This window comes from Rhinoraja longicauda, chromosome 4 (assembly GCF_053455715.1).
Source record: "Rhinoraja longicauda isolate Sanriku21f chromosome 4, sRhiLon1.1, whole genome shotgun sequence".
In the NCBI taxonomy this organism is placed as follows: Eukaryota; Metazoa; Chordata; class Chondrichthyes; order Rajiformes; family Arhynchobatidae; genus Rhinoraja; species Rhinoraja longicauda.
The window spans coordinates 52,031,493-52,054,662 of record NC_135956.1 but is presented as its reverse complement, the minus strand read 5'-3'; the positions used below and the strand labels follow the sequence as shown (position 1 = coordinate 52,054,662).

At 44.7% G+C, this 23,170-nt stretch overlaps 2 protein-coding genes across 2 annotated transcripts in view; one reads left to right on the top strand and one right to left on the bottom strand.

Moving 5' to 3' along the window:
- The window catches only part of bmp6 (bone morphogenetic protein 6), a 133,270-nt gene extending 111,815 nt beyond the window's left edge, over nt 1–21,455 (top strand). Inside the window, exons 6-7 of the mRNA XM_078397728.1 lie at nt 19,215–19,325; nt 20,709–21,455. Coding sequence (XP_078253854.1) covers nt 19,215–19,325; nt 20,709–20,858 — 261 coding nt within the window. The 3' untranslated portion in view covers nt 20,859–21,455. The remainder of the gene's footprint in view (nt 1–19,214; nt 19,326–20,708) is intronic.
- The window catches only part of txndc5 (thioredoxin domain containing 5), a 27,910-nt gene continuing 26,017 nt past the window's right edge, over nt 21,278–23,170 (bottom strand). Inside the window, exon 10 of the mRNA XM_078397727.1 lies at nt 21,278–22,467. Coding sequence (XP_078253853.1) covers nt 22,345–22,467 — 123 coding nt within the window. The 3' untranslated portion in view covers nt 21,278–22,344. The remainder of the gene's footprint in view (nt 22,468–23,170) is intronic.

Genomic DNA, 23,170 nt, shown 5'->3' with positions numbered 1-23,170 from the left:
CCCGGGTCTCTGGCGCTGCAAGTATCAACTTTACCACTGCACCACTGTGTCAATTTTCTTTCCCACTTCTTGACCTTCCATCACACATGATGACCTGCCTTCCCAACTCCTGACAATGTGCCAGCAGCCTCCCATGCACGTCGCTCTACTCTCTCCTCTGGATTTCAGCTGCCTGTTCAGTGGGTTTGATCCAAAGTTCCGCTTGGTGCCCTTGTCCCTCAGTGCAAGTTACAGCAGTATTCGATCGCAAGCAGAAGCCTGGTTTAATCTTGCCCCTGCATTCGTGCTGCAGGAATGTCACACAATTAAAGGTTATCAGGATATTTTGCAGTTTTGCTGTGATATTTTGAGCTGACCTGTAAAGTTTTGACAGATTCATCGCTGATCAAAGGGGCAACTCCAAAATAAAGAGGCAGATCCCATTGGTGTTATTAAACTTCTTGTCTAGTGGAAATTTATTGAGCACAAAACAACGATTTTGGACACTTGGCACGTGATCCTGGCCATTCCCAAAATTGTTGATCATGTTATTTCTCCTGATCCTTGTGTGCGCACACTAATACTCTGTGTTACTGGGTAGTGTTAGAAGCACTGTAATTGGACTGTGCCATCCTTTAGGAAGATGAAAATCATCCAAGGCTTCTCCTGCTGATAATTAATTGGGAGTTTCTGCTGGAAAGCCCATCGACTATGCCCATTTATTCTCTGCAGTGATTCAGGGCTCCCTCTCTTTTCCTTGCCAGCAGAAATAACTTGGGGGCCACTTGGGCATGGATGGTGAGGGCCATTTTACACGCTTGTTATCATGTTCCAGGAGCTCAACACGACGCGGAAGAGTGGAAAACGTTCAGGAGCTCTCGGCAGGGAAGTCTGCAATGCAGCACCACAGCACCGTGACCATATCACCCCCGTCCTTTATAAACTCCACTGGCTCCCCATCCCCCAGAGAATCCAGTACAAAATCCTCCTCATGACCTACAAAGCCCTCCATAACCTGGCCCCATCCTATCTGACCGACCTCCTCCACAGGCACACTCCCACCTGCACCCTCCGCTCTGCTGCTGCCAATCTCCTATCCCCCCACATCCGGACCAAACTCAGATCCTGGGGGGACAGGGCTTTCTCCATCGCTGCTCCCACCCTATGGAACTCACTACCCCAAAACGTTAGAGACTCCTCCACACTCACCACATTCAAAACTTCGCTGAAGTCTCACCTGTTCAGTACTGCCTTCAACCACTGAAGGTCACCTCACCTTCTGTCTCCTTTCTCTGTTCGTTTATTTATTTACTTATTTATCTATTTATTAATTTCCCTATGTTCTCTATATCTCTGTAAAGCGTCTTTGAGTATATGAAAAGCGCTATATAAATAAAATACATTATTATTATTATTATAGTACATTGCGTGATCTTCAACCAAAAACATTTCTATTTTGGAGAAAAAATGACTTACCTTTTATTAGCACTTGTGTCTTCCTGAAGGTAGACACAAACATTTGGAGGAACTCAGCGGGACAGGCAATATCTCTGGAGAAAAGGAATAGGTGGCGTTTCGGGTTGAGATCGTTCTTCAGACTGAGAAGCAGGTAGAGGGAAATGTGCAATTACCGAATGTAAACGGACTGGTGCTGTTCAAAGCCAATGAAATATTAATGCTGTTTTTAATGTAGGAGATATAGACACAAAGATAGATACAAAAAGCTGGAGTCACTCAGCGGGCGGGACAGGCAGCATCTCTGGAGAGACGGAATAGATGACGTTTCGAGTCAAGACCCTGAAGAAGGGTCTTGACCCGAAACGTCACCCATTCCTTCTCTCCAGAGATGAGGCCTGTCCCGCTGAGTTACTCCAGCTTTTTCAGTCTATCTTTGGTTTAAACCAGCATCTGCAGTTCCTTCCTCCACAGAATATAGACACAGTTCAGACACAGCAAGCTCGCATGGACAGCATTATTGCCACAAGTGGATGATCTGTTCCAGCGATTTATTTATTTTAAATGCTAGGATTTGGCCAGATCATTGAAGAAGGTTCCACTTTGGAATTAAAAGCCACCGGATCTTTTTTGTCCACTTGTCAGGGCTTCTGCTTAAGGTCTCCTCTGAATACCCGCACCTCTGGAAGAGGAGTGCTCCCTCTGGGGTCGACCGAGATCTCTGCACGTGAGCCTCTGGGGTGAGGCTTGAGACGTGAGCAGAATGTGCAGAATGTTAATCCTTTCCAGATCCTCATGATTTGCCTGCTTATCCAGCTCATCTTATCCTTGTCAGTTCCAAGGATTCTCCCTTTAATAAGGGATCAAGGATTTAAAAATCTTTTTGGTTCCTTTTCCAAGGTAGTCCATTTAATATTTGAATTTAGTAGGTACAATGTCATGGTGGTTAAATTACGGGACTAGCATTCTGAGGCCTTGTCAGAGATAAGTGTTTGAATTCCACCCAGGCTTCTGGGGAATTTATCTTAAATCTGGAATACGAAGCTCATCTTGATGGCATGACTATAGGGTGCTATCGGTTTGTCATTAAAATCTCCGCTGCTTCACTATTTTGTTGGGAAAAATCAGTCATTCTTGCCCACTTGAATTGTGACTGCAGCCCCACAAAATATGGTTGGCATTTCTGTTTTCTCCATTCTTTGGACTTTAGAGATACAGAGCGGAAACGTGCTCTTCGGCCCATAGAGTCCGCGCTACCCAGCAATCACCCCGTACACCAGCATTATCCTACACCCCAGGAACAATTTGCAATTTTTACCAAAGCCAATTAATTCATCTACAAACCTGTACATCTTTGGGGTGTGGGAGGAAACTGGAGCACCCGGAGAAAACCCACGTTGATCGCAGAGAGCGTACAAATCTGTGCAGACAGTACCTGTAGTCAGGATCAAACGCGGATCTCTGATGCTGTAAGGCAGCAGCTCTACCACTACGCCACTGTGCCGCCCCGCTCCCGGGCAAATAAGGAGGAACAATAAATCCTGTCTCTCCGTGACTCCCACTAATGTTTAAAGGAAGAGTTGACACACAGAATTGCAGATGCTGGACTCTTGAGCCAAAACACAGTACTGGAGGAATGTAGCAGGTCAGGCAGCATCACTGGAGGACATGGACAGGCAACGCTTCCTGACCCAAAATGTCTAACCATGTCCTCCATAGATGCTGCCTGACCTGCTGAGTTCCAACAACATTGTTTTTTGAATAAAGGAAGGTTATTTGTTTTGATTGGGCAGGGATCATTGAGGTTTTGCCTTTGTAAGCTTGGCTTCTCGTGTGACATAGTATACAGGTCACTCAGATTGGCCTTGGCATTGATGATCCACACTACTCTGTGCCCTTGAAGTAGGGGAGGGGGGGGGGGATTCAGCCCAGACTTGCTAGTAGTCTCTGTACAGTAACGACCAATGGGAATGTATCTCATCAGGTCTGAAGGAGTGCATCAAATATCGCCACGTGGTGACTGAATGAGATTAGAACTGCAACATTTGCTTGGAGATTGGCCAGGCTACATTCAGCCCCTTAAATTCATGCACAAGCAACACCTCTTCTTGAACCAGGCGATGCAAATCCCCCCCCTCCCGGTTCCCTCTGAATCAATCCCTTCACCGAGGCAGCCAGTAGTGAAGAGTGGCGAGTTGCCGGCACTGATAGAGAGGCAGAGAGCAGTCATCTCAATGTGGTAAAAAGCAAACGCCTGGAATCCATTGACATTTTTGTTCTCACATATCCAAATCAGGACATATAATAATTTGCAGGAAATGTTTCGTTTCCTTAAATCTCATTGCAACAAAAATTTAATAGGAATTGGGACATATCTTCCCACAAACAAAATACACTCACGACTGTATTAATTTTTTCTAATTGTTTTTGCAAAAATGTCTTTTTTGTTGTATTTCTTTAGAAAAATACAGGTGATTTATGTCAATTTATTTTTATGTGTTTGCCTAAGTCTATGTGCCTGTGATGCTATTGCAAGCAAGACTTCATTGTACCAGTGCGTCACTGGACTTGTGCATGTGACATTGAACTTGACTTGGTTTATTATTGGCCTAGATAGTTGTGCTAAGATTAATTTGTGTAACAGTTGGGTGTTTCTTGTGAATATCCCAACTTTAATGTGAAGTGGTAACGATCCCTGCCCCTCCACGATTCAAAGGGTTAGAAGGTAAGAGACCAAAGTGTAGCGTGAGGTTGATGCCTTCAAGAAAAACTCTTTAGATTTTAGAGATACTGCGCGGAAACAGGCCATTCAGCCGATTGAACCGCGCTGACCAGCGATCACCCCGTACACTAGCACTGTTCTACGCACAAGGGACAATTTACAATTTTTACCAATCAACCTAAAAACCTGTACGTCTTTGGAGTGTGGGAGGAAACCAAAGCACCCGGAGAAAATCCACACAGTCACAGGGAGAACGTACAAACTCTGTACAGACAGCACCTGTAGTCAGGATTGAACCGAGATCTCTGGCTCTGTAAGGCAGCAACTCTACCGCTGTGCCTCTGCCCTAATATGGATTTCCTCACGCTGTCCTGATATTCTCCCACCTCTAAAAGAGCTGCAGGTTGGTAATTAGTTAGCTGCACTAAATTGCCCCCAGTCTGTGTTTGAGTGGTTAAATTTGAAATAAATTAATATGAATGTGGGAAGAATCATAAATGGGATTAATGGAGAATCATGTAAACGTGTGGTTGATGATGAACATTGACTAGGTGAGCCAAAGGGCCTGATTCCTCTCTGTACGACTCTGTAAGAAAGGATTGTTCCACATTATCATTGATTTTTCAGCATCAGCAGTGCGTGAAGCTACAACTATGTGGGAGGGCAGAGTACTGAGATTAATTGAATTAGGTAGAAAGATGAAAAAAGGATATAAACATAGGCTTGGCTGTGTAGGTTGGGGTTGCAATGCAGCTGAATGCACATAAGCTGGAATACCCGAAAGAGAAATGTGCAAGGTTATGTTGCTTGCCATTACAAATCCAACTTTGAGAATCCCTCGATTAACACAAAATGCAGGAATAACTCTGGAGAGAAGGAATTGGTGACGTTTCGGGTCGAGACCCTTCTTCAGACTCCCTTGTGTGATCCAGAATTTGTGCCGGCACAAGGCAGAGTTCATACAGAGGCTTAAGATTACGAAGTTTGGTTAATCAATGAGAAAGTCTGAATTCGTAGGAGGATGGACTAAAGATGAGTGCTGTCCAAATCTGGGCTTCTGGCCTCTTCCTTCCACGAGCTTCATGAGGGTGGCACGATGGCGCAGTGATAGTGTTGGTGGCTTACAGTGCTTTCAGCGGCAGGGACGCGGGGTCGATCCTGGAGATGCTGTCTGTAAGGAGTTTGTACGTTCTTGCTGTGACCGCGTGGGCTTTCTCTGGGATCTTCGGTTTCCTCCCACACCACAAATCGTACAGGTTTGTAGGATGTGTAGGGAAAAGAACTGCAGATGCTGGTTTAAATCGAAGGTAGACACAAAATGCTGGAGTAACTCAGCGGGTCCGGCAGCATCCCTGGAGAGAAGGGTCTCGATCCGAAACGTCACCCATTCCTTCTCTCCAGAGATGCTGCCTGACCCGCTGAGTTACTCCAGCATTTTGTGTCTACCTCAGGTTTGTAGGATAATTGGCTCGGTATAAATGTAAATTGTCGCTCGTGTGTGTAAGGGTAATGTTAATGTGAGGGGATCACTGGTCAGTGCTAACTCGATGGGCCGAAGGGCCTGTTTCCGAGCTGTATCTCTAAACTAAAGTAAACCAAACTCCTGGTTCCCTGTCATTCAGTATTTGGGAGATGCAAGGAAGGAGTCTGTGCCACCTTGTTTGGAGCTGTGGGTGAATGCTTCTTTCAGGAGACCGTGTAAACAGTTAATCAAATGGAGCGGCCTGAGAGAGCTGACTGTCACTGCTTCAGAATCTGTTTAAGTTATCCCTATAAACACACTGGCAGAGTTTACACTTGCAGCAACGTTCTCAGGTAACAGATGGTTGACCAGATGAGTGCCGAATGTAGGTAATTGGACCCTGGTTTGCTGAGACTAATTATAGAGCAAATGGCCAAGCCTCTTTTATGTTAGAGTTCTCAGTGTCTCGATCACACACTCTGCTGCAAGAGTCAGGTTATTGGGAATGGACAGTTACGTACAGTCCATGTGCTAAAGGCGTCCGTCAGCAGGATGTTCAGTCTTTCTATCTACTGTATCCTCGCCTTTTGGTCTCTGGCTTTTGCCCATTGGTTTACAAATGAGAGGTCTTGTCCAACGACCTTCCCATCCAAGGATGTATTTGTCTCTGTATTGAAGGGCTGCAGCTAGCAGAGAGGAATCTGTGTCTCCAGGTGATCACTCCAGAAATAAATATTTGCTTTTTAACATACGTTTCCCTGTGTATTCTGCACACAATTCCAATCACCCTGCCACTCTCTTTGTCTTGTAAATAACCCTTTCAACTTTAGTTGTGAAAACTTCAAATATCCTACTTCCAAAGCTAGATCTTGCTATCCAGGGTAACCCCCATTTTCTGATAATATCAAATGGCTTTAAAGATTAATATAAACTGCTGGGACTCGAGGGCTTGAGTTACAAGGAGAGATTGGATAGGCTGGGACTTTTTTTTCACTGGAGCATAGGAGGCTGAGGTTTATAAAATCAAGGGGGGGGGGGGGGGGGGGGGGACACAGTCTTGTTCCCAGGGTAGACAAATCTAAAACTAGAGGGGTTGATAGTGAGAGGGGAATGATTTGAGACTTGAGGGGTGTTTTTTTCACACAGAGGTTGGTCGGTATATGGAATGAGCTGCCAGAGCAAGAGGCAAAGGTGGGACAATTACAGTATTTAAAAGACATTTGGACAAGTACGTGCAGAGCAAACGTTTAGAGGAATATGGGCCAAAGGCACAAAAATATGACTAAGCCAAATAGACATCTTGGTTGGCATGGATGAGGTGGACTGAAGGGGCAGTTTCTGTGCTGCATAACTCGTGACTGTATGCTCCAGTGTGTCTGCATCAATTAAACTGGAAAGAGGGAGCAGTTGACCACCAAGACGAGCAAAATTCTGCGGAGTACACAAAGTGCTGGGGCAATTCGATGGGTCAGGCAACATCTGTGGAGGGAATGGAGTCTGAATCTGTCTGCCTGTCTGCTGAGCTCCTCCAACACTGTTTGTTCAAGGTTCCAGCATCTGCAGTTTCTTGCGTGAAGATTCTGAGGGGCATTGGAAGCCGGCACTGAGGACGTTTTCTTCTCCTTTAATAACTATTTACTCGGGGTAACGATCTGCCTTCACTGCAATACACTGCCCCCCCCCCCCCCCCAATAGTAAAAGTTCAGAGCAATATGGCCGCTTCCTATATCTCAGGAGCTACCTCAATGATTCAATGATACTTTATTGTCACTTGTACCTAAGTACAGTGAAATGCTACGTTTTGCATACAACCTGGCAAAATCGTGCAGCAGACCTCACCTTGGCAATACACAAGAGTCGCCATGTGTCTGGCGTCCATAAAGTTGCAACAGTTCACCAAATATTCCTATCCACTGCTTGCCCCTGTATGTGGCAGCAGCCCTCTCCCACCCCCAAACCAGGTCCCCCTTTGATCTCGGCGGCCCCCACCATTGGTGAAGGTAGACATACACAATGGAGTCCGTCCTGCCTTCAATGCAACCCTGGGTCAATGGTGGAAAAATTGTTTGAAGGTCACAACCTCACACTTAGCGCAAAAACATTGCCTACCAAGTAGTGATGATTGCGGTCCTCCTGTAGGCCTCTCGGTCCTGGGCTACCGGCAGTAGGCACCCCAAAGCACTGGAAAGATTCCACCAACACTGTTGCTGCAATCTCCCCCAAGAGCACTGGAAGGATAAAGGAACCAGCATCGGTCTCCTCTCCCTGGCCATCATCCCCGGCATTAATGCCCAAAATGCAAGGCGGCCATGAGCTCTGTCATAGGAAGAGGTAACCCGATATAAAAATAAAACAATTCAAGGATGCACCCAAAACCTCTGTGAAGAAATGCAATATTCCCATTGCCTCCTGGGTAATTTCTGGCCCATGAATGCTCAAAGTAGAGGAGGAACGTTCTAGATGGTATTAGCACACCTCATCCATGCACTGGAAACCTATAGAATGCAGATGCTGGTTTATATGGAAGACAGACACCAAGTGCTGGAGTGACTCAGTGGGTCGGTCAAAGAATGAAGAAGGGTCCCGACCCGAAACGTCACTCATCCTTTTTTCTCCCGAGATGCTGCCTGAGCCGCTGCGTTGTTCCAGCATTTTATCTACCTTTGAGAGCTTATAGAAGCCCTGTGTATTCGGGGGAAGGAGCACACCACCCCATAAACTACCCACCAGCTGCCCCATCTGTGGAAGAGTCTGCGGTTACCACATTGACCCTGTCAGAACCACAGAACTGGAGTGGAAGCGAGTCAGCCTCAATCCCAGGGGACTGCTTAAGAACTGGAGTGCAGGCTCGAAAGATCTCGCGGCCTAATCTTGCTCTATATTGCAAGACCATAAATAGCTGGAAGACTTCGGAGAAGTGAAATAAGACCTACTTATTGAAAAACTAATGATAAATGACATTTAGAATAAAGATTGAGGAGAAAAGACATATCAGCTAGTCATCATATTTGGACTATAAAAAGCTTGGGCCTGGAAAGTGATTTAGGGCTTTGCATGATTCATTATTGTTGAGTACCAGAGTGATATATTAACTCAGTTGCAGTTGAAGGCACCAGGCGTCACTAATCCATCACTACCCGACCAGTTGAAAATCCCAACGGTTCAGTATCTGTCTGAGTGATATTTACCATAATGGACTTCCCCACTGTCCTTGCACAAGCTTGAGCATGGAAGTCTCGCACTGCCCACACTCTACACAGGGCTCTACAGGAGTCGCTGCCTCATCAGAGATCTACACTCATTCCACCTCTGCAATTGGACAGAAGGTACAGGAGCATGAAAACTGTAACATACAGGTTCAGGAACAGCTTCTTCCTAAATTATCACCCTGTTTGTGCTTTTTATGTGTGTATGTATATATATGTATATGTGTGTGTAAAGATAAGACACAAAAATGCTGGAGTAACTCAGAAGGACAGGCAGCATCTCTGAAGAGAAATGGGTAACGTTTTGGGTCGAGACCCTTCAGATATGTGTATGTATATAGGTGTGTATAGATATATATATGTGTGTGTGTGTGTGTGTGTGTGTGTATATATATATATATAAACATAGCACAAAAAATAAGGAAATTTGTGTTTGGTAGATTATTTCTTTGTTGTAACAATGCTTCTTGGCAATAAATCTTATACCGTTGGATAGCCTGTTTATTTCCCTTTTAAATGGTGCCACATTTGTAAGGAACATGCATTTGTGGGATGAGCAGCAGAGCTGAGTATATGGGTTGCGCCCATGAAAAATTTGCCAAATCTTCTCTGCCAATGCCAAACAGCTTATTCTGCTGTTGCTATTGACTCTTGTTTTGAGCTTCTGGTACCCCCAGGTGCTGACAAGAATGGGATGCCATCCCACAACAGTGTGTGACCAGGCTGGTGACCAGCATGAGGAGGAGGTGCCAGGCTGTTATGGCTGTGTATGGTTCTTCCACACGCTACTGTGGCTCCTGTTTATTAAATGAATAAATTGTTAAATTGCCAATATGTCTTGTTTCTTCAGACTTCAATCATCCAATCCACCAAACAACACCGAACAAGAGTCAATGGCAGAATAAGCTGTTTGGCATTGGCAGAGATTTGGCAAATTTTTCATGGGCGCAACCCATATACTCAGCTCTGCTGCTCATCCCACAAATGCATGTTCCTTACAAATGTGGCACCATTTAAAAGGGAAATAAATAGGCTTTCCAACGGTATAAGATTTATTGCCAAGAAGCATTGTTACAACAAAGAAATAATCTACCAAACACAAATTTCCTTACTTTTTGTGCTATGTTTATATGTATATATATGTATATGTGTGTGTGTATATATATTAATATATATGTGTGTGTCTATATATATATATATATATATGTGTGTGTGTGTGCGCGAGTGTGTATATATATTAATATATATGTGTGTGTCTATACATTTACACACACTGAACTTTTTTTCTTGTTGTACTGTTTACAGTGTACAATGTTTACGTATTCTGTTGTGCTGCTGCAAGTAAGAATGTCATTGTTCTATCGGGGCAAATGGCAATAACACTCTTAACACTGCACCAACACTCACTGGACCGGAGTTCCTGTGTTCCCTTTAACTCCCTCCTATTTCAAGTGCACCCCCTTCTCATCTACACTGTTTTCTACCCTGTGCATAACTTTCTTTCCGTTCCCCCCATCACCTATTTCTTTTCCCTGCTCCCTTCCTTCACCTCCTCCTGCTCCCTACTCTTGATCTGCCGCTCTCTCTCCATCTCCATCATCTCCATCCCCATCTCCATCTCCCTCTCCCTCTGTTATCCATGTGCGATATGTGCTCAGTTTTCCCTCTCCATTAGCACACCCTGACTCACAGGACATGTGAGCTTTGCAACTGTGTTGGTATTCTCACTATCTGGGTGATTTTGTTTCATAGTGTTCATTTTCTTCCTCTCTGACTCCACCCCCATTGACCAGAGATCTGTATAACCCATCCCCCTCTGCAAACTTGGCCTCACCCTACCACAGATATTCCCTTTGTCCTATCCATTCCTCCTCCATCCTATCTGCAACTTGTTTTCTCTCTTTTCCCAGTTCTACCAAAAACATCAGCTATTTCTCTTCCAGCAGATGCTGATTGACCTGTTCAGTGTTTTCTGTTTTTATTTCATATTTCCAGCACTTACAATGTTTTTACTTTTCCACAGTCAACTAGATTGGCTAAATATGCTTATCAGTGTGTGCAGTAAGCGATTTTCCTTCTTAGATCGGCTAAACCTGCATATCAGTGTATGCAGGAAGCTGCTTCCCTCCTTCACAGTAATGTAGGTGAGGAATCTCCAAGTCACATATTTCGGGTTTGCTTTTTGAGAGTATTTAAACTATCCAGCTTTGCTAGAAGGCATGAATACTTCAGCACTTAGCAGCAGCAGTGTTGCAATGCAGCGCATGCTATTTTGCTAAAGTGGTTATGTTAATAGTTCCTCTGAAACTTCCCCACCCCAGCCAAATAATATTGCCTGAAGTGTTCTTGTTTGCTCAGTGGATACCGCAATGCCAGGTTGATTTGCTGAGCAAGGCAAGAAAAGAGGAATGTCCTGACACTTGACCCTGACCTGCACGGTGCGAAGTGATCTCATGCAGGGGCAGGAGATGGGGTTGCTGTGATTGTCCTCTTTGGCCGTGAGCCTGCGAGAAGGGGGCGGGGTCAGCTCGAGCTCCTAGCTTGTGAAGTCAAAAGCGACTAACACTGCAAACTCGTAGTTAATTGTCAAGTAATCGACGGACAAGAGCGGACTTTGACACATTCCAGGAACGTCGAGTCCGCTCAACACCAGGACTGTCAGGAATGTTAACCCGTGAGGGAATTGCCACACCAGGTTCTCGTTTCCTGGCCGGGTCTTGTAGTTCTTGAAAATCTCTTGGAACCATTTTAAGTATGACAATAGGTGCAGGAGGAGGCCATTCGGCCCTTCGAGCCAGCGCCGCCATTCAATGTGATCATGGCTGATCATTCTCAATCAGTACCCCGTTCCTGCCTTCTCCCTATACCCCCTGACTCCGCTATCCTTAAGAGGTCTATCTAGTTCTCTCTTGAATGCATTCAGAGAATTGGCCTCCACTGCCTTCTGAGGCAGAGAATTCCACAGATTCACAACTCTCTGACTGAAAAAGCTTTTCCTCATCTCCGTTCTAAATGGCCTACCCCTTATTCTTAAACTGTGGCCCCCGGTTCTGGACTTCCCCCAACATTGGGAACATGTTTCCTGCCTCTAACGTGTCCAGCCACTTAATAATCTTATACGTTTCGATAAGATCCCCTCTCATCCTTCTTAATTCCAGTGTACACAAGCCTAGTCGCTCCAGTCTCTCAACATATGACAGTCCCGCCATTCCGGGACTTAACCTAGTAAACCTATGCTGCACAGATTCTCTCCAATTCTAACGTTCTTCCCTCAAATAAAATAGTCAATTCTCTGTAAGCCAAAGAACAACTGCAGCTGCTGGAAATGTTTAGCCACTAAGCAGGTCAGTCTCGGTTAGATGGTTCTGAAAAGCTGTGTCTGTGCCTACTACAGGTGGCACAGCTGGTAGAGCTTTTGTCTCGGGGTCCTAGTAACTCAGCCGCAATCCAGACCTCTGGCGTTGTCCGTGTGGAGTTGGCAAGTTCTCCCGTGACAGAAGACAGACACAAAAAGCTGGAGTAACTCAGCGGGACAGGCAGCATCTCTGGAGAGAAGGAATGGGTGACGTTTCGGGTCGAGACCCTTCTTCAGACACTGTCTTGGGTCGAGACCCTTCTCCAGAGATGTTGCCTGCCCCGCTGAGTTACTCCAGCTTTTACTATCTTCGGTTTAAACCAGTATCTGCGGTTCCTTCCTACACACACACACACACCCTGTGACAGTGTGGGTCTCCTCCCACATTCCAAAGTGTTGCTTGGTTTATTGACCACTAAAATGCTCCTGGTGTAGTAAATTGATGGGAATGTGGGGAGAATGTGTTATTGCAAAAGTTAATGTGGGAATGGGATTGCTCTGTGAGCCGGCATAGACCTATGGGCCAAACTGGTTTCCTCCACTGTCACAAGGAAATATGAAATATATAAGGGTGTCAAAGTTTACAGGGCGAAGGCAGGAGAATGGGATTGAAAGGGAAGAATTGATCCGCTACGAGCAAATGGCGGAGTAGGCTTGATGGGCCGAATGGCCTAATTCTGCTCCTATGTCTTATGGTCTCATCAAAATATTTTGTAATAGTGGTATGAAATACTTTAAAGGGAATGGGGCATTTGGTTAGTCAGTTTACATATTTACTGCAATTTGATCAATCTCGGTAGTTGAGCATCATTATACCGAGGTCAGGTTGTAATCTCCAGCCTTTGCTGCTGATGTTCCCATGATCTGATCTTAGTTGCTTTCTCATGCTGCTAACACATTTCCTGACCATTCGCATTCCCTCACGTTTGCAGTTTACATCCTCCTCTCCACACAGTACTGGGTTGTCACTCGATTTGCAATGAGCACCTCTTCCTGTGTTGATGCTGTTTTTCCCAGCCATGCAATTCAAAGGTTGACATTGGGAGATCATTCCCTTGCTACAAACAGTGAAGTACGGACAGTGCAGGCAGTGCTGCCTGTACAGCTCATTTCACAGGCTCTGGCCAACAGCCATTGATGTCCTTTATAAAATATCGCAGCATCATTAATAGCAGTGAGATAATATGTGGCTATTCTGTTTTAATGCTGTTTGTTCACGGATAATGCCACAAATCCTTATTATCTGCTGACTTACCATCTCTGAAGCCGGGATCTGGAGCATGTGAGCTGGGTGTGTGACTGAGGGCTGGGATCAGGAAGCAGGGAACATGGGTGGGTTTATGAACGGCTGAAATTTACTAGCTGAAACTTACTTCAAAGTCATATCATTGGAAAGATTGATTGCTGTGCGACTCTTTGCTTTGGTGTAATTGCCAGCAGCCACAATTGTGTACACATTTCTCCATTATTCATGCAAAGCCCTTTCCCTTGCCCCTCGTGAATATTGAGGACTTTACACCCCTGCCCAGCTTCACATCATTGCTGCAGGACGACTCACCCAAAGGAGCAGAGGCTTGGCTTAGCAGCTCGTCTGCAAGATAGTCCCTCCTGCAATGCAGCACTGCTTCCGTATGGCATTGGATGGTCAGCGTGGATTATTTTGCTCAAGTCTCAGCAGTGAATGAATGAATGAATGAATGAATGAATGAATGAATAAGTTTATTGGCCAAGTATGCATATACAAGGAATGTGCCTTGGTGCTCCTGCTCACAAATGACAACACAAACATACAGTTAACAATTAAGAATAAAGCATAACCACATCAAAACAATAAGGATACAACATTACGGTCTAAACATGTGGGTGAAAATAAACCAGAGCAAAATAGAGACTACAGACTGGTTATTGAGTAGAACTATCACTCGTGGATAAAAGCTGTTTTTATGTCTGGCTGTGGCTGCTTTGACAGAGGGAAGTGCTTCGAAGAGTTTGTGGCCAGGGTGAGAGGGGTCAGAGATGATCTTGCCCGCTCGTTTCCTGGTCCTTGCAGTGTACAGTTCATCAATGGGGGGAAGGTTACAGCCAACCTTTTCAGCTGATCGAACGATCCGTTGCAGCCTCCGGATGTCGTGCTTGGTGGCTGAGCCAAACCAGACCATGATGGAGAAGGTGAGGACGGACTCAATGATAGCAGTGTAGAATTGGACCATCATTGCCTGTGGCAGATTGTGTTTCTTCAGTTGCCGCAGGAAGTACATCCTCTGTTGGGCCTTTTTGACTGGAGTCGATGGTGGCCCCCCATTTAAGGTCCCAGGAGATGATGGTTCCAAGGAACTTAAATGACTCCACAGATGTGACTGTTGTTGTTGTTGATGGTGAGTGGGGGGAGGGGAGGGGGATCTCTTCGAAAGTCTACAATTAGTTCCACTGTCTTGAGAGCATTGAGCTCTAGGTTGTTGCGATGGCACCAGGACGCCAGCTGTGTCACTTCCCATCTGTAGGCAGATTCCTCCCCATTCTGGATCAGTCCAATCAGGGTTGTGTCATCCGCAAACTTGAGAAGCTTGACAGAGGAGTCTGTGGAGGTGCAGTCATTGGTGTAGAGAGAGTAAAGGAGAGGGGAGAGTACTCAACCTTGCGGTGCTCCTATGCTGAGGGTCCGAGATGTGCTTTCCCAGCCTCACATGCTGCTTCCTGTCCGTCAGGAAGTTGATAATCCACTGACAGAGGGGTTCAGGCACAGTCAGCTGGGAGAGTTTGTAGTGTAGTAGCTCTCGCACAATGGTGTTAAAAGCAGAGCTAAAGTCCACAAACAGAATCCTGGCATAGGTCCCCTTGCAGTCTAGGTGCTGGAGGATGAAGTGCAGGCCTAGATTGACTGCGTCGTCCACCGATCTATTGGCCCGATATGCAAACTGTAGGGGGTCCAGCAGGGGGTTTGTGATGTTTTTCAGCTGGGCCAGCACAAGTCTTTCAAAGGTCTTCATGACTACAGAGGTAAGTGCGACAGGCCTGTAGTCATTAAGACCAGTGATCCTTGTCTTATTGGGTACAGGGACAATAGTGGAGACCTTGAAGCAGGCAGGGGCAGTGCAGGTTTGCAGGGACTGGTTGAAAATGTATTGTTCAGCACAGAGCTTGAGGGTAGAGGGGGAAACATTGTCCGGTCCTGGAGATATCCGGCTTTTCTGTTTTCTGAATAGCCTCTCCACCTCCGCAATTTCTATTGTTAAACTGGAGTCATTCTGTGAGGATGTGCAAATTGGTGATTGCAGAGGGGTGGGGGGGTGGGGTGGAGGGGAGGGCCAGTCTTTGCAAACTCCAGCCAGTCTCTGAGTAGGTGTGAATTGCTGCTTGGGGAGGAGTGGGTGGGGATGGATCCAGTCTTTGCAAACTGGAGTCAGTCTTTGAGTACGTGTGAAGTGGTGATTGGGGGTGGGGGGGGGGGAGGGGGGTCCCAGGGTTATGTTTCTGTTTCTTGAACCTGCAGTAAAACTCGTTCAGGTAGTTGGTCAGCTGACGATTGTCCAAGGAGCGTGGGGTTTTCCTCTTGTACCTGGTGATTTCTTGCAAGCCCTTCCAAACTGAAGAAGCATCATTAGCTGAGAACTTGCTTCTCAGCTTCTCCGAGTGCAACAGAATCTTCTAACTAAGGAGTGTGTGACTGGCGGTATAACATATAAAGAAAATCTTCAATGAACTGATGGAAGCCAGCTGTTGGACATGGCTGGCTGCGGTCGGTAGGGAGGAAGGCGCCGAAGACGAGAGACTGGGAGGATGGAGACGGCGACGACAACGGACGCGACGGGCAAAGCCGGTAGGAGAGGGAGCCGAGGAATAGCCTACCGAGCCCTCGATGTTGGCACAAAGGTGGATGGGCGAGGAGAGGGACGTCGGTTTGCTGGTCGATCCACACATCCTAGGAAGGCGATGGATGGAGGCCCACAGCAGCCTGGGGCTTGTCTGGGTCGAGCACCGCTCATAAGAACTAGAGCACGGACTGGAGCTTGAAAATGGCAACAAAAACGGACCCACTTGCATGTGGCCTCAGTAGACTATTTCTGTACACTTTGCTAATTGGGATATGCAATTATCCCAATTATGTCAATACTCTACTGGATGGTATGTAAGAAAATAATTTCACTGTATGCCTGCACGTGCCTAGAAACCATTGAGACCTTGTTTTGAATGTGTGGACAAAGCATGTGATGTCAGGCTGTGACTGATCTATTGGGCCAAGTAATAGGTTGGGCTGGGGCAAGTAATCTTGGTATTAGGGGTATTTTATTTATCCATGGAAGTGTGATGTAATACACCACACAAGGGTCTTTGACTGAAAATCCCTGTGCTAATTCTTTGTTGGACCCGTTCAATCGTTTTTTGCTCCTCCAGAACTCCAATTATTTTTCTCCTTGGGTACTGGCCTCTGAAACAAACTGTTTGATGTGCTTCCACAAGCCTTCCATGCAGTGCAGTCTAGATCATAATTTAGCATGTAAGAAATTATTTCGAGCTGTTTCTGTGTAACTGAATCAAAGCAAATCCAGTAGCTTTCTGAACATTTTCAGGTGAGCTGGTTAAAAGTAAACTTACCCTGTTCTCACTGTTCAGTACTGTATCGCGAGGATAGCACACAGGACACAAAGTGCAGGAGTAACTCAACAGGTCAGGCAGCATCCCTGGAGAACATGGACATGTGACATTTTGGGTTGGGACCCTTCTTCAGACTGATTGTAGGGGGGAGAGAAGGAAATTGGAGAATAAGCCATCCCTCAGCCTCTATAGAAATGAGTATAGGAATCTGGTTAAAGGAAAAAATGGGTGTTGGAGCCATTTTGCGTTTATTTGTTATTTTTGCATATTATTATATTACTTTGTATCCTGCTGTATTTTTGGACACTGAGGTTAATATTATGTTTACGTATGGACTGGGAGGAGCCAGGCGGGGCAAGATCCTTAGTATAACTTGCTTAACGTTTACGTAATGTTTTAGTGTGTCAAAGAAGAAACCTGTTGACAATAAGGTCAGCAAGAAGAATCTTAAATACAGAAGCTTGCTAAAATAATAAGATTTTAGTAAGTCATAAGTTACGTAGGAACGACGATTTGATATTAGATTTTTACCAATCACTACAAGTTAACAACGAGTCATAATAAATTAATGACAAGATATGTCAATATATTTTATTGCAACTTCAAATAAACGTCTAACTACTACGTCGTGGAGATCTCTAGTGTTGTTACTTGCGTAAGAAAGGTGTCGGCTCTCGTTTCTACTTTATATGGTAAGCTGCTTTTTAGTGCTTTTTAAGGAAGACGAGAAGTTAGCTGCTACAGTGGTTGTGCAGACCTCTGGAGGGGAGAACAAGGGCAGAGAGAAGATAGTGTGTAAAGCTTTCCAGGTTTCTTCTCCCCGCCCCCTACAATCAGTCTGAAGAAGGGTCTCGACCTGAAACATCCATGTTCTCCAGGGATGCTGCCCAATTCTTTCTATCCAGAGATGCTGCCTGACCCGCTGAGTTACTCCAGCACTTTGTGTACTTTTGTGTGTAAACCAGCATCTGCAGTTCTTTGTTTCTACATTCAATCCTTTTGCGGTTGTACAGCTTGTGGCACTAGAAGAGGGTGGTTTGTACCTGCCGTCAGTCCCATTAATGATCCTGTCCCAACCTCAGATATCTCCTACCTCAGGAGTTAGGATAGTGGACTACTTCCTTAGATCTCTCTTTGTCACTCTCCTCTCTTCCTTTTAGTTGTTTTCCCCCGTTTGCCTCATCGTGCCTTCTGTGAATCTTGGAGACACAAGAAACTAGATGCTAAAATCTGGAGCAAAAAGCTGGAAGAGCTCAGCAGCTCAAACAGCACCCGTGGGGGCAAAGGAGGTTGACAATTCCTATCCACTCCAAAGATATTGCTCGACTTGCTGAGTTTTTCAGAGGATGAGAGTTATAGTCCAAGTTAATATTTAAAAATGAAGTAATTACTGAACCAGATCACCCGGTAACTGTCATCTGTTGCTTGCGACCTTTTGCTGACATCTTTGTTTCCTACATTGCAAATAACTGCACTGCAAAATGTATGCGATTTGTTGTAAAACATAGTGTATGGTCCAGAAAGGTGCTGCAAAAATGCAAGTCTTTCTTTGAAACTAAAAGGGCCTGAGATTGGCTCGAACCTTTGTCATTATCCAGTCCTTGCTCGAATGTATCCATCCTGGCTGTGCCGAAGGAGATATAGAGAGAAAGACTCCCCATGGATCTAGCTGGTTAAAATCCCAGACAGCTTTTCTGCAGTCCCATCCACTAAGCTTTGACTCACTGGCTCATCCATGTTTTATGGCAGTTAGCTTCCCCAAAATAAATGTGTTTTTAGATTTAGATTTTTTAGATTTAGTGTTCTTATGTGATTCCCCAGATAAATCCTCACGAGCACCTCTCCAACCCCCACCAAACAAAGGTTGACACTCGTTGGGAGCTATGTATTTGAACTTGGATTCTTATTTTTTTTGAAGAGGTGAACTATTTAGTGTTGGAGTATTGCTTCCAGTATTATCACCCTGCAGCAGTCTCCGTGGCAGAATGTAGCTGTAGCCCATGAAGAGAATAATCCAAATGAGATAGAGCAGACCATGGGAAGAAAAGTGGCATTGACAGGGGCAGCACAGTATCGCAGCGGCAGAGTTGCTGCCTTACAGAGACCTAGGTTCGATCCTGACTACGGGTGCTGTCTGTAAGGAGTTTGCACGCTTTCCCTGTAACCTGCGTGGGTTTTCTCCCGCACTCCAAAGACGTACCCGTTTGGAGGCTAATTGGCTTGGTAAAATTGTAAATTGCCCCTAGGGTGTATAGGACAGTGTTAGTGTGCGGGGATCGCTGGTCGGCACGGACTCGGTGGGCCGAAGGGCCTGTTTCTGCTCTGTATCTCTCAAACTTTAAAAAAAAAAAAAAAAGTTGTCCGCTAAGCCAACACAAAGTATTTTCTGTTAATATTATAAAGATCCACAATTCAGGTTTTATTTCTTCTTCCCCACCAAAGGATTGGATAATTGCACCTGAAGGTTACGCAGCCTATTACTGTGATGGAGAATGTTCATTTCCCCTCAATGCACACATGAATGCCACGAACCATGCAATTGTGCAGACACTGGTGAGTAATGTACAGAGAAAGCAATATCTTTAACTTTGACCTCTGTGAAAGTTTGATTCCAGGGTGCTTTGTTTTGTTGGTTTTGGAGGCATTTCAATGCGAGATGCTTTGCTGTATCAGGTTTAAAGTGACACAATGGTGCAGCGGTAGAGTTGTTGCCTTACAGTGCCAGAGACCCGGGTTCAATCCTGTTTATGGCTGCTGTCTGTACGGAGTTTGTACGTTCTCCCTATGACCCCTTGCGTTTTCTCCGGGTGCTCCGGTTTCCTCCTACATTCCAAAGATGTACAGGATTGTAGGCTAATTAGCTTCCGTAAATTGGAAATTATCCCTAGTGTGTGGGATAATGCTAATTGAATGGGGTGATCGCTGGTCGATGTGGACTTGGTGGGCCGAATGGCCTGTTTCCACGGTGTATCTCTAAATGTAAAGTCAAATGACAATATAGAACATGGAATAGGACAGCTCAGAAATTGGCACTTCGGCCCTCAATGCCCGTGCTGACCATGATGCCAATTAAAACTGCACGTCTGCCTGGTCTATATCCTTCAACACCCTCCCTGTCTGACTGTACAAATTCCTCTTAAACACTGGTACCATATCTGCTTCCACCACTTCTGCCAATGCATTGTAGGCACCTGTATCAAAAACTTGCCACGTAAATCTTTAAACTTTCTCCCTCTCGCCTTAAATCTATGTATTCCCTCTAGTATTTAACATTTCCACTCTGGTAAAAAAGTCTCCATTTACCTTGTTTATGGCTTTCATAATTTTATATATGTGTATCAGATTGCTCCTAAGTCTCTGACACTCGAGAGAAGACAACACAAATTATCCTGCATCTCCTTATAACTAATACTCTCTGATGCAGGAATGTTCGGGTAAAACTTTTCTGCATCCACATCCTGTAATGCATTGAACGGAACTGTTCCCATTATTGCAAATGTGGTCTAACCAGTTTTATACATCTGCAAAATGGGCTCCCTACTTTTATACTCAGTGCCCCAACTGATGAAGGCAACTGTTCCTTATGTCTTCTTTACCACTCTTATCTACTGTGTTGTCACTTTCAAAGCTATGGATTTACACCCCACCATCCCCCTATATATCAGTGCTCCTAAACATCCTGCTGTTTCTGAGATAGCATCTCTGCCAGCTGCACTACTGTGATGCCTATTTAGCTAAAGGCTGTAATGCTGTTGCTAATAGTTACAGTTTTTGAGGGTGGAAGATGCAATGTGTGACGAAAGGAGCAAGCCTCAGCTCCAAACTCCAGTAAGCATTCATTGTCAAATTTCAATGGTGCATTGAGTGCTAATCTTGTGCTTTAGTCCAGTGTCATTGTGGTAATAGGCCTAACTGTTTCAATCTTCCCACACATAGGTCCACCTCATGAACCCGGACTACATCCCAAAACCCTGCTGTGCTCCCACCAAGCTGAATGCAATCTCTGTGCTCTTCTTTGACGACAGTTCAAACGTTATACTAAAAAAGTACAGGAATATGGTGGTCAGAGCATGTGGCTGTCACTAAAGGGGACGTGCATGGAATCTCATCTTCAGGTGTCCTGAAACTACTGGAGGAACGAAATCCTCAACATAGTGATTTTTAAAAAAATCCTTGGAATAATACCTCTGTAAATAATGTTTACAATTTTTTTTTAAAGAAAAAAATTCTACTTAAAGGCAGTTGTAATATATATTGTACATAGTTTTCCATAAAAATGTAATTTATTTGTTTTTGGGTTTGTTTGGTAACCACGTTTTAACGAGACCATAATGATGTTGCTAACAGTTCATGGCATTCCAGGGTGGAAGATGCAGTGCGTGAGATAAGGGACCAAGTTTCAGATGCAAACTCCACTTAGCATTATGACAATCCCCTAGGCGACTTGTCAGAGCCCTGGTTTGAACAGAAACTGCACATTATTTTTATAAAACGCACTCTGGACAATCATTTACATTTTTTTAATTAGAAATTGCCAAGTAGTGTAAACCTTTGATGTAGCATCTCATTTTTAAAAAATGATTTTATATTGTACAAAAAATAAGTGCCGACCATACAAGTTTACTGCTATCCACCTCCCACCTGGAAACATACAAATCATTCTCCAACACACATGCTAACAATAAAGGATGTTAAAAATGAAGTGGTTTTCCTGTGCAATTTGCTCACTCATTTGCAGCAACATGTATGATTAGTAAACAGTTCTACATCTCGGGTCTGTTCCCAGTATTTCGCACTATTTGAAATGTCTCTGCCCAGAATTACCACTGCAATAAGACTAACATTTGCTATTTTGGAAGTCATTTTTATGTCTTATTTTAAAAAATAACATGGTTCTTTCAGCCGCTTTCTCTCGCACACTTTATAGTCACGTTTAAAAAAAAGCCTCCAGTTAGTTAATTTCAATAAACTGCAAGGGGTATGCAAATGTTACATGGTAACTACTGCAATGTCTGTTTTAGCCCCCGTCAATGAATTGTTGTGAAGTGGTCAAACAATGCACTGAAATCTCAGCAATTGATATTGCCCGGTTTCACAATTCGCTTTTTGATTTTTAAGCAACACAAGTTAATCAATCTATACAAAACTAACAGTCACGCGCACTGCACAGACTGGCTTCACTTTTTTCTAACTCGTGCAGGCTGAATAGGGTTTTAAGATATGCTGAGGTATTCAGTTTTATGCCCACAGTACTGCAATTACTAATCAAGTACAGATAGATGATTGTCCATTAACTACGTATGAAACACATCCACATAAGTGTTAATCTGGCAGGCACAGGAAGCAAAATCTCTTCTTTCTACGCGCACACACACATACACTCAGAAGGCACCACGCTGATTTAAAAAATCGCAGCCAATTTAACTGTTCAGAAGGCTGGAAGTTGCTGTTAACCTTTTGGTACATACCTTGACAGAGGAGAGAGTACACAACCACATTTCTGGCAAATACAAATTTGGGCACAATTATACATCAGTGACTTGAGGTGGTGGCTGAGCAGGAGGTATGTACACTACAGTTCGTCCTTGGCCTGCTGGAGGATAAAACTGTGAAGGCTGTCCAGATCCCTGGCCCCATTATGTTCACTTAACATTTGACCTCCACGGAATAGCAGCAAAGTAGGATAACCTCGAACCTGTCAATAAATTTGTAAATACAGTCAACATTTTAAAACTTGAGACATTACAAACAAAGCTACAAGTCTGAATTAGTGGGAAGTGGAGACAAATTGAGATGGAATTAAAGAGAAATAGCATGTATTTTGACCAAGAAGGATGTGCACATGCTGGTTTACACCGAAGCTGGAAAAAAATGCTCTAATCTTCAAGATAGCTTTATTTGTCATCCAATATTGGACGAAATTCAGTCACCCACAGTCCAACAATAAAAGCATTAAATAGGCATTAAAATTACAAAACCCCAAAAACACAGTCCAACAATAAAAGCATTAAATAGGCATTAAAATTACACAACCCCAGAAACATCCATCAAAGAAACATCCATCACAGTGAGTCTCCTCCAGTCCTCTCCTCACTGTGATGGATGTTTCTTTGATGGATGTTTCTTTTTTTGTGTGTTTTTGGGGTTGTGTAATTTTAATTTTAAGAGAAGTCTTTCCCTTCTCCTGCCGTCTTCTCCCACGGTCAGGTTATTGTGGTTGCAGGCCGCGCCGGACGGTCCGCAGCTGCCCGAGCCTAAGGCGAGTCCCAGCCGCTCCCGCAGCCTCCGAAGACGGCCGGCTCCGCCGATGATAAGTCCAATCCGGGGCAGGCGAACACGCTGCCGCTGTTGCTGCACGTCGGGACGGTCGTGGCTCCCGACATTGAAGCCCCCGCCCA